Source organism: Myotis yumanensis, unplaced genomic scaffold (genome assembly GCF_028538775.1).
Source record: "Myotis yumanensis isolate MYYU_CA2020_CCGP unplaced genomic scaffold, mMyoYum1.0.hap1 SCAF_7, whole genome shotgun sequence".
NCBI lineage: Eukaryota > Metazoa > Chordata > Mammalia > Chiroptera > Vespertilionidae > Myotis > Myotis yumanensis.
In genome coordinates, this window is record NW_027223758.1 from 30,338,308 (window position 1) to 30,352,215 (window position 13,908).

General features: G+C 39.1%; 1 protein-coding gene across 1 annotated transcript in view; it reads right to left on the reverse strand.

Annotated features, from left to right (window-relative positions):
* ATRN (attractin) overlaps positions 1-13,908 on the reverse strand; it is a 147,151-nt gene that overhangs the window by 58,713 nt on the left and 74,530 nt on the right. Inside the window, exons 15-18 of the mRNA XM_070419991.1 lie at positions 12,146-12,336; positions 9,420-9,639; positions 8,010-8,195; positions 7,008-7,241 (exon numbers count right to left, since the gene is read on the reverse strand). Coding sequence (XP_070276092.1) covers positions 7,008-7,241; positions 8,010-8,195; positions 9,420-9,639; positions 12,146-12,336 — 831 coding nt within the window. The remainder of the gene's footprint in view (positions 1-7,007; positions 7,242-8,009; positions 8,196-9,419; positions 9,640-12,145; positions 12,337-13,908) is intronic.

A 13,908-nucleotide genomic window follows, 5' to 3' on the forward strand; every position in this document is an offset into this window, starting at 1 on the left:
GGACAAATCCTCTAAACAAAAAATCAGCAAAGAAACATCAATCCTAAATGACTTACTAGATCAGATGGAATTAATTGACCTCTTCAGAACATTTCACCCCAAAGCCACAGAATATACATTCTTCTCAAGTGCACATGGGTCATCTTCAAAGATAGACCATATATTGGGTCACAGGCAAAGTCTCTTCAAATTCAAGAAAATTGAAATCATATCAAGCATTTTCTCAGATCACAATGGCATAAAACTGGAAATCGACTACAATAAAAACAATCCAAAAAAATCAAACACATGGAAACTAAATAGCATGCTATTAAACAATGACTGGGTTACCAGAGAGATCAAAGAAGAAATAAAAAACATCATGGCAACAAACGACAATGAAAACACAACAATCCAAAACCTATGGGACACAGCGAAAGCAGTCTTGAGAGGGAAGTTCATAGCTCTACAAGCCTACTGCAAGAAACAAGAAACAATGAGAATAAATTACCTAACTCTACAACTCAAAGAGTTAGAAAGAGAGCAATAAGAAAAGCCCAGTGTAAGCAGAAGGAAGGAAATAACGAAGATCAGAGCAGAGATAAACAACATAGAGACAAAAAAAAAACAATACAAAAGATCAACAAAACCAAGAGCTGGTTCTTTGAAAGGATAAACAAGATTGATGAACCTCTAGCCAGGCTCACCAAGAAACAAAGAGAGAGAGGACCCAAATAAACAAAATCAGAAATGAAAGAGGAGAAATAACAACAGATCCCACAGAAATACAAAGGATTGTTAGAAAATACTATGAACAACTCTACTCCAACACACTAGACAACCTGGAGGAAATGGACATATTCCTAGAAAAATACAACCTTCCAAAACTTAATCAGGAAGAATCTAAAAATCTCAATAGGCCAATAACTATGGAGGAAATTGAAGCAGTAATCAAAAAGCTTCCAGCAAACAAAAGCCCGGGGCCAGATGGCTTCACAGGGGAGTTTTACCAAACATTCAAGGAAGACCTAAAACCTATCCTCCTCAGACTATGCCAAAAAATTCAAGAGGAAGGAACACTTCCCAGCTCATTCTATGAAGCCAGCATCACCCTAATACCAAAACCAGATAAAGACAACACAATGAAAGAGAATTACAGGCCAATATCCCTCATGAACATAGATAGCAAAATCCTCAACAAAATCCTAGCAAATCGGATCCAGCAGTACATCAGAAAGATCATACACCATGACCAAGTTGGATTTATCCCAGGGATGCAAGGATGGTACATTATCCACAAATCAATAAATGTGATACATCACATAAACAAATTGAGAGAAAAAAACCACATAGTCATATCAATTGATGCGGAAAAAGCATTTGACAAAATCCAACACCCTTTCTTGATAAAAACTCTCAGCAAGATAGGAATAGAGGGATAATACCTCAACATAATAAAAACCATATATGACAAACCCACAGCCAACATCATAATCAATGGGAAAAAACTAAAACCATTCCCCCTAAAAACAGGAACAAGACAGGGATGCCCCGTCTCACCACTCCTGTTCAACATAGTACTGGAAGTACTAGCCATTGTGATCAGACAAGAAGAAGAAATAAAAGGCATCCAGACTGGAAAAGAAGAAGTAAAACTGTCCTTATTTGCAGATGACATGATATTGTACATAGAGAACCCTAAAGACTCCATCAAAAAATTATTAGACTTAGTAAATGGATTCAGCAATGTAGCAGGATACAAAATTAATGCCAAGAAATCCATGGCATTTCTTTACACCAATAGTGAACTTACAGAAAGTGAGACTAAAAAAGCAATCCCATTTACCATCACACCAAAAAAATTAAGATACCTAGGAATAAACTTAACTAAGGAGGTAAAAGACTTATATGCAAAAAACTACAGGACACTGAAAAAAGAGATAGAGGAAGACATAAACAGATGGAAGAACATACCGTGTTCATGGATTGGTAGAATTAACATCATCAAAATGTCCATACTACCCAAAGCAATCTATAGATTCAATGCAATCCCCATTAAATTACCAACGGCATATTTCACAGATCTAGAAGGAACTCTCCAAAAATTCATCTGGAATAAAAAAAGACCTCGAATAGCTGCAGCAATGCCGAGAAAGAAGAACAAAGTAGGTGGGATCTCAATACCAGATATCAAACTTTATTACAAAGCCACTGTTCTTAAAACAGCTTGGTACTGGCACAAGAACAGATATATAGATCAATGGAATAGAATAGAGACCCCAGAAATCGACCCAAACCACTATGCCCAATTAATATTCGACAAAGGAGGCAAGAGCATACAATGGAGTCTAGACAGTCTCTTCAATAAATGGTGTTGGGAAAATTGGACAGATACATGCAAAAAGATGAAACTAGACCACCAACTCACACCATACACAAAAATAAACCCAAAATGGATAAAAGACTTAAACGTAAGATGGGAAACCATAAAAATACTAGAGGAATCCACAGGCAGCGAAATCGCAAACATATGCCAAAGGGATTTCTTCTCTGATAATGCTCCTAGGGCAATGGAAACTAAAGAGAAAATAAACAAATGGGACTACATCAAAATAAAAAGCTTTTGCACAGCAAAGGAAACCATCAACAAAACAACAAGAAGACCCACTACATGGGAGAACATATTTGCCAATGATATCACCGATAAGGGTTTAATCTCCAACATTTATAGGGAACTCATGAAACTTAACAATAGGAAGATAAACAATCCAATAAGAAAATGGGCAACGGACCTAGACAGACACTTTTCAAAAGAGGACATACAGAAGGCCGAAAGACATATGAAAACATGCTCAAAGTCACTAATTATACGAGAGATGCAAATCAAAACGACAATGTGGTACCATCTCACACCTGTCAGAATGGCTATCATCAACAAATCAACAAAGGACAAGTGTTGGAGAGGATGTGGAGAAAAAGGAACCCTCCTGCACTGCTGATGGGAATGCAGACTGGTGCAGCCACTGTGGAGAACAGTATGGAGCTTCCTCAAAAAACTAAAAATGGAACTCCCATTTGACCCAGTGATCCCACTTCTAGGAATATATCCCAAGAAAACAGAAACACCAATCAGAAAGGATATATGCACCCCTATGTTCATAGCAGCACAATTCACCATAGCTAAGATTTGGAAACAGCCTAAGTGCCCATCAGCAGATGAGTGGATTAGAAAACTGTGGTACATCTACACAATGGAATACTATGCTGCAGTAAAAAAGAAGGAACTCTTGCCTTTTGCAACAGCATGGATGGAACTGGAGAGCATGATGCTAAGTGAAATAAGCCAGTCAGAGAAAGATAAATACCACATGATCTCACTCATTTGTGGATGATAGAGAACAACATAGACTGATGAACAGGGACAGATCCAAAGACAGAGAAACAGCGATCAGGCTATCAATCTCCAGAAAGAAAGTAGGGGAGGGAGGGGGTAAGGGGAAGAGATCAACCGAAGGACTTGTATGCACGCATATAAGCCAAACCAATAGACACAGACAACAGGGGGATGAGAGCATGAGTGGGGGGGGGGGGGGGGGGGGAGGTTGGGGGTTAATGGGGGGGATGAGAACACATTTGTAATACCTTAACTAATAAAGAATTAAAAAAATAAAATAAAATACTTTATATAATAAATTTAACAAAATAAGTACAAGATATGTACACTGCAAACCATAAAACTTACCGAAAAAAAGTAAAGAACTAAAGAAATAGAAAACCATTCCAGGATCATAAATTGTTAGGTGGCAATACACCCCAAATTGGTCTATAGCTTCAATGTGATCTCTTTTTGTTGTTGCCAAAATTAACAAGCTCATCCTAAATTCATATGGAAATACCAGAAACCCAGAATAGCCATGACAAGCTAGAAAATAACAAAGTTGGAGGACAGACTTCCCAATTTCAAAACTTACTACAAAGCTACAGTAATCAAAATAGTGATACTGATGTAAAGACACCCAATAGAATGGAAATGAGAGCCCAGAAATAAATTCTTACATTTACAGTGAGCTGATTCTCAACAAACATGCCTCAAAAATTCAATAGCAAAACAAACAAACAAATAGTCCTTTTAACAAATGGTGCAGGGACAACTAGATAACTACACGCAAAAAGATGAATTTGGTCCCCTACCTCACTACATATAAAAGTTAATTCAAAAGTGGATCATGAACCTAAATATAAGAGATAAATCTATGAAACTTTAAAAAGAAAACATAGGAATAAATCTCTGTGATGTTGGGTTAGTTAAGGCACTGATTTCTTTAAAAAGCACATGGGATAAAAGAAAACACATTGGACTTACAAAATTTAAAACTTTTGTATTTCAAAAGATACTATCAAGAAAGAAAAATGAAAGAAAATATTGCAAATCATATATTCAAAAAGGGACTTATATCTAGGATTCATAAAGAACTCTTATAGGTCAATAATAAAAAGATAATGCAATTTAAAAAATGGGCAAAGACTTTGAATAGTTATTTTTCTAAAGATGACATACAAATGGCCAAAAAGATGAGCAGCTTCATTAGTTATTTGATGCAAATCAAAACCACAGTGAGATACAATTTCTCATAAACTAGAACAGCTACAATAAAAAAGATGAGCGCAGTGTTGATGAGGATGAAGAAATCTGAGCCTTTTCACATTGTTAGTGAGAATGCAAAACGATGTACCTACTTCTTTACATCCTTTGCCCACTTTTTCTGTTGGGTTGACATTTAGCTTTTTTTTCCTGGAGGGAGGAGGTTTACGTACTATGGAATCATTGGATATATACACTGCAGATATTTCCCCCCCGTTTGTCTCTTGCCTTTTATTTTTGTTTACAGCAGCCTTTCTCTAACAGAAGAACTCACAGGGAGCCCTGTTGTCAGTGGCGCTGTCTGAGATGCTCTTGGAGAAGTTCTCACCCACTAACCTTCCGGGAGTCTTTGTACCTGCCTACCCTCTCCCAACTGTTCTGGAGGCCTATCAGCACATTCCTGAGTATTTACTGAAAGTCTGAATCAAAGGCCAGTTTCTCAGGATTAGTTTCTTAGGGCAGTCTCCTCAGCAGGTCTATTAGGCACAGGCTTTTAGGCCAACTCATGGTATATTCCTTCTTAAAGCAACTACTGGAAGGAATAGAGAGAGTAGGGAAGGAGGGAGAGAAGGAAAGGAAAGGGAAAGAGGAAAAAGGAAAAAGGAAAGAAGGAGGGATAGAAGGGAAGGGAGGATAGATAGAAGGAGGGAGGAAAGAAGGGAAAGAGAGAAGGGAAGGAGGGAGAAAGGGAGAGAGGGAGGGAGAGAGGGAGGGAGATAGGCAGGCAGGCAGGCTGTTATTCCTCTTGCCAAAAGGCCAAGAGACCTTTTACCCTTCTCCCTTTTCTTACAATTCATTAAGAAAAACCTGTATTGCCCTAGCCGGTTTGGCTCAGTGGATAGAGCATCGGCCTACGAACCAAAGGGTTCTGGGCACATACCTTGGTTGCAGGCTCCTCCCCAGCCTGCGCCCTGGTCGGGCTCAAGCAGGAGGCAACCAATCAATGTGTTTCTCTTACGTCGATGTTTCTGTCTGTCTTTCCCTCTCTCTTCCACTCTCCCTAAAAAATCAATGGAAAAATATCCTTGGGTAAGGATTAACAAAAAATTTTTTAAAAAAGAAAAGAAAACCTGTATGTATAAGTCCTTCCTCAGTTCCTTTGAAACGCATATAAATCTTTTTAAAACCTAAATAAGCTTCTTATGAGCACTACAATCCAAGAATGTTTTTCTTAAGGGCCTGGGAGCCACCTCTTTTAAATAAAAACATAAAGGAAGATAGCACCCTATCTCCCAGTCCTTTCCGGATTTTAGTTAGCCTGAGTGCATTGTGCCAAGCTGCAACACCTGCTTGCCATAAAGTTACAAGACGGTTTATTCTTTTCTTGGATAAAGGCAATTACCTAACACAGGTGGCCATCCCAATTACCAGGTAAATTCAGGATAAACTATGAAAGGAATGTACAGCAAACAGTGCCATCAAATCCTCTCTTATGAGGACAAATTATCATTCATCTTGATAACATGTATATAATGGATTGTATCTGCTTGGCCATTTATTTAAAAGGGTGAGATTTCGTTTGTCTTTGCAATCTCATTAGTGGCTTGCCTGTGATGTGCATCACAGTCTGCTTAAAGCTTATATTCAATAATAAAACGGTTTTCTTTCTTTTCTACATTTGTGGAGAGAAACTTCTGGGTTGGCAGAAGACTTATTTTTAATTTTTCTCCTAAGAACTGCCAAGATGTATTTTTAAGTAAAAAGCAAACTATAGAACTATATCATATGCATAGTATTTTTTAGTTTTTAAACCTTAACCTAGGACATTTTTTCCCACTGATTTTTAGAGAGGGGAAGGGAGGGAGGGGAAGAGAGAAAGAAAAGGGGAAAGAGGAAGAGAGAGAAATATAGATGTGAGAGGCACATGGATTGGTTGCCTCCTACACATACCCCGACCAGGCCGGGAACCGAACCTGTAACCCAGGTACACACCCTTGACCAGGAATCGAACGCATGACCCTTAGGTGTAAAGGCCAGTGCGCTAACCACCTAGGACACTGGCCAGGGAGTATTTTTTAGTTTTAAAAATATACATTGGTATGTCTAGAGATATCTGTATCAAACTGTTAAAAGTTTTTACTTCTCTGATGAAGTGTAGATGAGAAGAGGAATTCCAGTTTTTATTTTATCTACATCTGTAATATTTAGTTTTTTATGATGAATTTATTTCATTACTTTTGTAATGAATGTTAGCAAAACAACTCACTTGAAATTTTATTATTTTCATTAACTGAAAATAAAAATATTTGTCATGTAAAACTACTTCTCCAAAAATGATGTTATTTTTTTCTTAAAAGAAATCCATATAAGTAAGGTAGCTTTCAAGGTTTTATTCTTTGCAGATAGGCAGTGAAACACTTGATTTTGGATACACAAGACATCTTACCTGGACAATGAATGAAAGACCAGTTGTATCTGCTGTCCTCCAGACACATGCTGGAATTGAGAAGGGGCTGTGGGTAGAAATTTCCTATAGGGGCCTGAGAAGGCATCTTCACTGGTCCTTTATAGGAGCCCTCTATGCATTTCCCTTTGCCAGTATTGCTGGGATCAGTACACCAGCCGCAGCCTGGTTGCTCCAAGCAATGACTACAGGTACAGTAGCCTGAACAATTTTCAGCTGTTAAGAAAACACAAGTTGCAATTCACTATCTCCTTTAGATCTGAATGCATTGTATTTAAATCACCCTTTTCTTTAACAGATTATTCAACCTCTGTGAGTCAAAATTCCTATTCTATTGTGACTGTTTAAATGGCATAATAAATTTGAAGAACCCAATATCTTGTTCTACATGTATTAGGGACTCCTCCTCTCTCAATCTCAGGATGCTGGAGCCAAAAGGGACCTGAGAGGTCACCAACTGAAAAGCATTTACTTTATGAGTTAGAAGATTAAGATGTGGAGACCAGCCCGGCCAGCATGGCTCAGTGGTTGAGAGTTGACCTCTGAACCAGCAGGTCACGGCTCAGTTCCCAGTTGGTGCACATGCCCAGGTTGTGGGCTTGACCCCCCAGTGTGGGGTGTGCAGGAGGCAGCCGATCAATGATTCTCTCTCATCACTGATGTTTCTATCTCTCCCTTCCTCTCTGAAATCAATAAAAATATATTTTAAAAAAAAGATGTGGTCATACAGGATGGAGCAATATGATATTAAAGTTGAGCAATTATTTCTGTACTCTGTGATCTATCCTACATTTATTTACTTGTATCATTGTGCTTTGTTCTATATGAAGATTATCATCAAACAGTCTATTGACAGATCTGAGCTGAAGGTCAGGTCCAGTCTTGTCCCTCAAATGTTCAGAGGCTGACAGCACCGCCTCACTGCAGGAGTTGTCACCCGTACACATGGCACTCATTAGTGCTTAGAGCTCACTTTTCACTTACGGGGACAGCTGCTCATGGTATACCACTCCATACACTGGCCATAAGGGAAGGAGGCCACGTAGGCATTGGAGTCCACACACTGCTTCATGTTGCTGCACCACATGCACTCGGAGCTGCCACTGGTGCACTCTCCACATGCCGTCCTCAAGGCACACGGTGTCCGACACTGCTTGGTGCTGTGGTTCGCTGGGAAGTAAACATAAGAGAGACACTTAGAGCTCCTACCATGTTGGCTAAGGTCAAAGTCTTTTCAGTATGGGTTGTTAACATTAGTCTGTCAATCAATTCAGTGGGCTATATTAAATGAAGGAGAAAATAGAAAACATTAGAGTCACCATGTACTGTTTAGTCAAATATATTGTTATACTTGAGGAAAAAAGATGTTTTTCTTTTTCAAAGACCTGTGGGAACAAGCTAACCTTTCCATTCAAATAGGGGTTCTAAAGCTCCTCAAAAATATGGGCCCTAGCATAAACTTCAGGGCTTTACAACCCACCTGAACATGCAAAATCGTATCTTTGTATATTTTAGGGAAGAAGGACCACAGCATTCATTAAATACAACAAAGCACTCAGGTTCCAAAATGGCTAAAAAGCTCCCCTACGGGAAGTTTAGAAGTAATATTTTAAGGTGACTTCTACAGTGCTATCAATTCTTTTCTATATTTCTGTGTTCTTCAAATTGTGGTCCCTTCCTAAAATGAGACATGATGTCAAAGGAGTCCAGCCTCCCGAAAGTGCCTAGAAAATTCCACCTATTACTTGTGAACCCTCTGCAGGAGGAGGACACTTGTCTTGGGCTTATCAGCGTGCTGCGGGTGCTGCCCCTGTGCCTGGCTTTAAGAAGCCTAAATGTAGCCCAGAAGAGAGATGCAAAGCCATGAAGCTACTCAAAGTGTTTGCTCCTTCAGTACTCAAGTACAGCTTTAGCACATCAGGTTTGCTTCTGTTTTCTATCACAGAACTGCACTCATCATTTTTCTCCATACTGTCACATTTTTCTGTCCACTGTCCCTTTTGTCCCCTATGTCAATTCTGATATTTCCTTTGCTTTTATTTGTATTTTTGGTTCTTTCTTCCACAGCATTTCTCTGCCAACACCAAGAAATTAACCTTTTAGAGCAAGTCTCAAACTTTTTGAGATCAACAAACCAATCAATCTCATTGTTAATTAGAATATTAGGTTCTCTGAGTAGTATTAGTTATTTTTGTTTAAGTTTATGGGTCATACTATTCAGAGCCAGAGGAAATTTTCTTCTGCTTTTAAAATTCTGAGTTATACTCTGCTTCATATGCTTGAAATCAATACTCAATCTGTTTTTCATGAATATTTTACATATATCAATACTATGCCTCCTATGGTGTTGCTTTCAATGAACTTCCAGTAATGCATAATTCCCCATATACCTACCCAGCTTTTCACAGACACTACCATTGAGTGGGTTGATGCAGGTTGCAGCCTTCAGGCCCCGAGTACTGGGTTCTGATAAGATTCCACAGAATCCAGCATCACTGGGCTCAAACGGCATCCACTGTATCGAACTATTTGTGAATGCGGACATATCTTCCCAGCACCAGTAGGACACATTGATCTTCCGAAGGCCAACCCATGGGGTCAAGGTCAGCTTGGTCTGCAGGCAAGAGAGACACAGTTATGAATATAAACAATGTCTTGACCAAAAAAGGCTTCTAAATAAAAACCATGAAGTTACAAATATCCCAAAGATACAGGAAAACCTCCCTATCCATTGACTCAGCCATTGCAGATAAGGACAGACCATCATTTTTAAGTTATATATCATGCTTGGCCCTTTAATATGGCCATTTTACAAAGGACAAAAAGATAGCTCAGAGAATATATGAAAAATTTCACAGAGATTAATGGCAAAACAATAATCAAGGCCCAAAATTTCCATATCCTATGACATGCTATGAAGAGATAGCCACCCCCAAACTTGGTTTATATATCTATCCATACATGAAATAATCTTGCCAATATTTCTGAAATATTGGTTATCTGTCTATCCTCAGAATCATTAACTAAGCCTGTTTGGGGCACTGAACAGCTCAGATGACTGGAGATTCCCACCTTCAGCTGGGGGAAGGGCTGGCATTGAATTTTATAGGGAATAATGGGATAGTAAAACCCTGGGCGAGTCTCTGACTGCTGCTCTACTGAAATTTCCCTCCTGTTGCATTAACAAATTCTTTTAAAATAAAAGTACAAAGTTTAGCCCAGAAATGAAAGATAGTCCTAATTTTGCCAGTTATAAAACAAAATGTACTATATATTTCAATTTTTGAGGAAAAAATATGCATTCCTATTGAAAGACCCAACAGAAATAGACATACCCCATAGTAGTTATTTTTAGTTGTAGTAAGTAATATTTATTCTATTTTTAATATTACTATTTTCTAAATTTCCTCTGAAATGTGTATTATTTTTTAAGGAAAGAAAACAAATAAAGTTAATGCTTTTAAAAAGTCCTTCAATAACTTCTCTTTGCTTTCCTGATAAAACTCAAAGTAATTAGCATTGTAGACAAGTCCTCTCAGGATTTGGCCTTGAATCCTCATAAGACAAACCTACAGCAACTCCCTTCCACCCAGCCTGCAGCTCACCCCTCAAACTCCGCATCTTGCATGTGTGGTAGCAAAGCACAGAGAGCCCTTCCCTAGTCACCTTCCCAATTCACTCTTCATCGTCAGGGGTTACCTCTTTCTGGCTACGAGCCAGCCTCTGCCCTAAAGACTAGGTTGAGTACGCTTATTTGTTTTTCCATATAAGCCTGGGCTCTTAGTCTAGACTTACAGCTTAATTTACAGCTTAACACAAGACTGTGAATTCTTATTGTATAAAGGCAGTCCCAGCTAATTTGACTACCCAGAACCTTCTAGAACTAGAAAACCTGAGGAAGAGAGAAGAGGGACCAGAAGATAGGATATCTGTGACCAGCTGGGATAGCCAAACCCTTCTAACCAGCTATTCTTGGAGACACATGGAATTGGGAGTCATTGGAAATGAGCAAAACTGTAAGCTATCAATTTTCTGAAGAGTGACTACAGATAAGATCAGCTGACAGCCAAGGACAGAACACTGTAGAGACCTGTATTTGGGGGTCAGGTAAAGAGAAACAAACAAAAGCAGTCCCTAATGGAGATTATAAATTTGAAAAACTTTTAAGATATAAAATAACAAATGTGGCCATAGTGTCCCATGAGGTAACCACATTTATGATATATTACCAATGTTTTCCACACCATACCAAAGTTGCACTTAAAAAAAAAAAGACTAAATGTAGAAAAGTAAAAAATAGGCACCCCCTACCCATTGCAGAATAGCCCTCTAGGCAGTACGCAGGGCCACATGTAGCCAGGACCCAGGCCATACTCCATATCCTCACCTGAAGCAGGCTGCACCCAAGGAAGTACTGCCTATTGCTTCTCCCTACTTGATGAGAAGAACTCCTCCCCCACCAAATGCTCTGTACCAAAGCCAGTGCTGGTAAGAGCTTTGTCTTGTGTCTACTTAATTGAGGATAGACCCACAGCCTAAGATTTTAAACTCAAAAAGACCAAATGTGATTGTGGAATGTCAACTATAAGCCACCTCAGAGCACTGAGCAGATGGGAAGAGAACTTGGGGTTCTGTGCTTAGAAACTTTTGATAAGAAGGTACTCTCTCCTTTTGGGCTGGCCAGGCCTAAGGAAGATGCAAACAAACATTTCTTGGGTGATGAACATTAAATCATATTACACACTGTAATAATACCTAAAATCTGAGACTCAGGTGGCTTAATTTAACCTACCTAAGTAGCAGTGACATTCCCCTCCCCCACAACAGCAACACCAAGGGATAAACCAATACAAAATCATCACTGTTGTCACAAAGATATGTGCATATGTACACACATTACTATTCAATACACATGTAATTATTCAAATATAATTTAGTAGATATGACTAATAAAGTGTTTAAAATGTTAAGGTAAAAAAGAAGGTATTAAAGGAAGAGAATCTGCCAGTGCCCGTTCCAGTGTATTACACAGCACTCCTTCTACCAAGCACATCACAGGTGAGAGCTGTGTTCATGCCCTCAGTAGACAATAGATGTAAGTCCTGAGGATTTTAACTTACCATGCTCTGCGATGATTGCATTATTCGCAGCTGCTTAAGGACAAAGTCTATCTTCTGCTGGGTTGTAAGAGAAGCCAAAAGGGCATTGTGGTTCCTACAGGACAATTTAGCGGTGTCATAAGTCTCCTTGGCAGTAGAAATTTTCAAACACATGTTTACAACCAAATGCCAGCCACTGCCACAGATATTTTCTTTTGTAAAGGATAGAGAGAAAGAAAAAACAACAACAACAAGTTTTAGAAATCACACAAAACTACTACATTACTGTTCGAATTAATAAAAAACAAGTTTTAGAAATCACACAAAACGACTACATTACTGTTCGAATTAATAAAAAACCAAATTGTGACTTGAATTCTAGGTACTTCCTTAGGATGTAATGAGAGTATCAGACACATTACTAAGGACCAAGTACAGAATACGAGAATTTTAAATGCTTTAAAAAATTAGTCATATTTCCTGGATCTCAAAAATGAGGCCAACACTCCTGTGTCTTAGAAGAAAACATTTATTTGGTGCCAGTGTTGGATTTTATAAATCTCCTCTTGAAAAACAATTAAGAACAAGACTAAAATTTAAGAGCAGAAAAATAAATATGGATATTGGAAGGCTGGGGTTAAAAACTGCAAGAATAGAAATGAGTTGGTGAATGAACAAGTCTAGTCTTCAAAAGCTGCATTGTTCTCACATCAAGTATAAAACCAAGTGCAAATTATCCCAAAAGTAAGGTGAAAAGATCCTTTTGGGGGGGGCACCCCAAAGTGATAGAGCTGTAGCAAAAAGGCAAGCCTGTAATCTGCTACTGTGACTGCCCTAAACCCACCCAAAGAATTGCACAGAAGTTGTGAATACTTCTTGGAAGACAAGGAGCAAAGCAACTTCACCAGAACCAAAGTAGCCATCAATAATGCTCATGAACAGTCAGTGAGATCAATGAAAGGTACAGTACCATGGGTCAGGGATCATCTCAGAGCAGATAAACACTTGCTCCTGGAGTGTGGCATCAGTGTCACCGCTTGTTCAAATGTAAATTCTGGGCCCCACCCTAGATTTGTACCAGAATCTGACTGATAGGAAGATCCCCAGATCCTCAGCTGTGCATTAGAGTTTGAGATGCAATGAGACAAAGAACAAGAAGCCCACTCATACAAGCTGAATCAAGTACTTCCAAAGGACATTCACAAGGGGCCTGGTGGAACCCAACTGCCCTTAACATGACTCAGCTGTTGCACGGAGCCACAGAAGTCCCCCTTCCTGGATATCTTGGTTGAGCAAACATATCATACATTTTTAGTTATGACTGGTTGGCCCCAGACCCCCTAACTCATCATCCCGAACCTCAGAAGTGCCATAAATTAAGGTATTCAGGGCTGGAGATCACCCCAGGAGGTGCTGTGGACACAGGCATCTCTCCTCTCCTTCTTGTCAGAAGGTGCAGGCCGTCTAATCCTAGTGGTCAATAAGAAGCACTCTTCATTAGGTGCCCAGCAGAATGGCTGATGAGACTACTGCATTATATTCCTGGGTTTGCACAGAAGAGCAGGGTGAAAACAATGGAGTGGGCTCCATGATACAGAGCCAAGCTGTCATTTGATTCTCCAGAGCAGCAGATGATGTTTCATTTTGTTTCAAAAGACACTAGGAGCATACTTAAGAACTGTATTTTTGTTTTAAAAAATAACCACAATATTGGTAAGAGGGAAGGAATAGATAAAATGTGCTTATCCTCCACCCCTGAGACTTCACAGTATCAGAGGCATGTG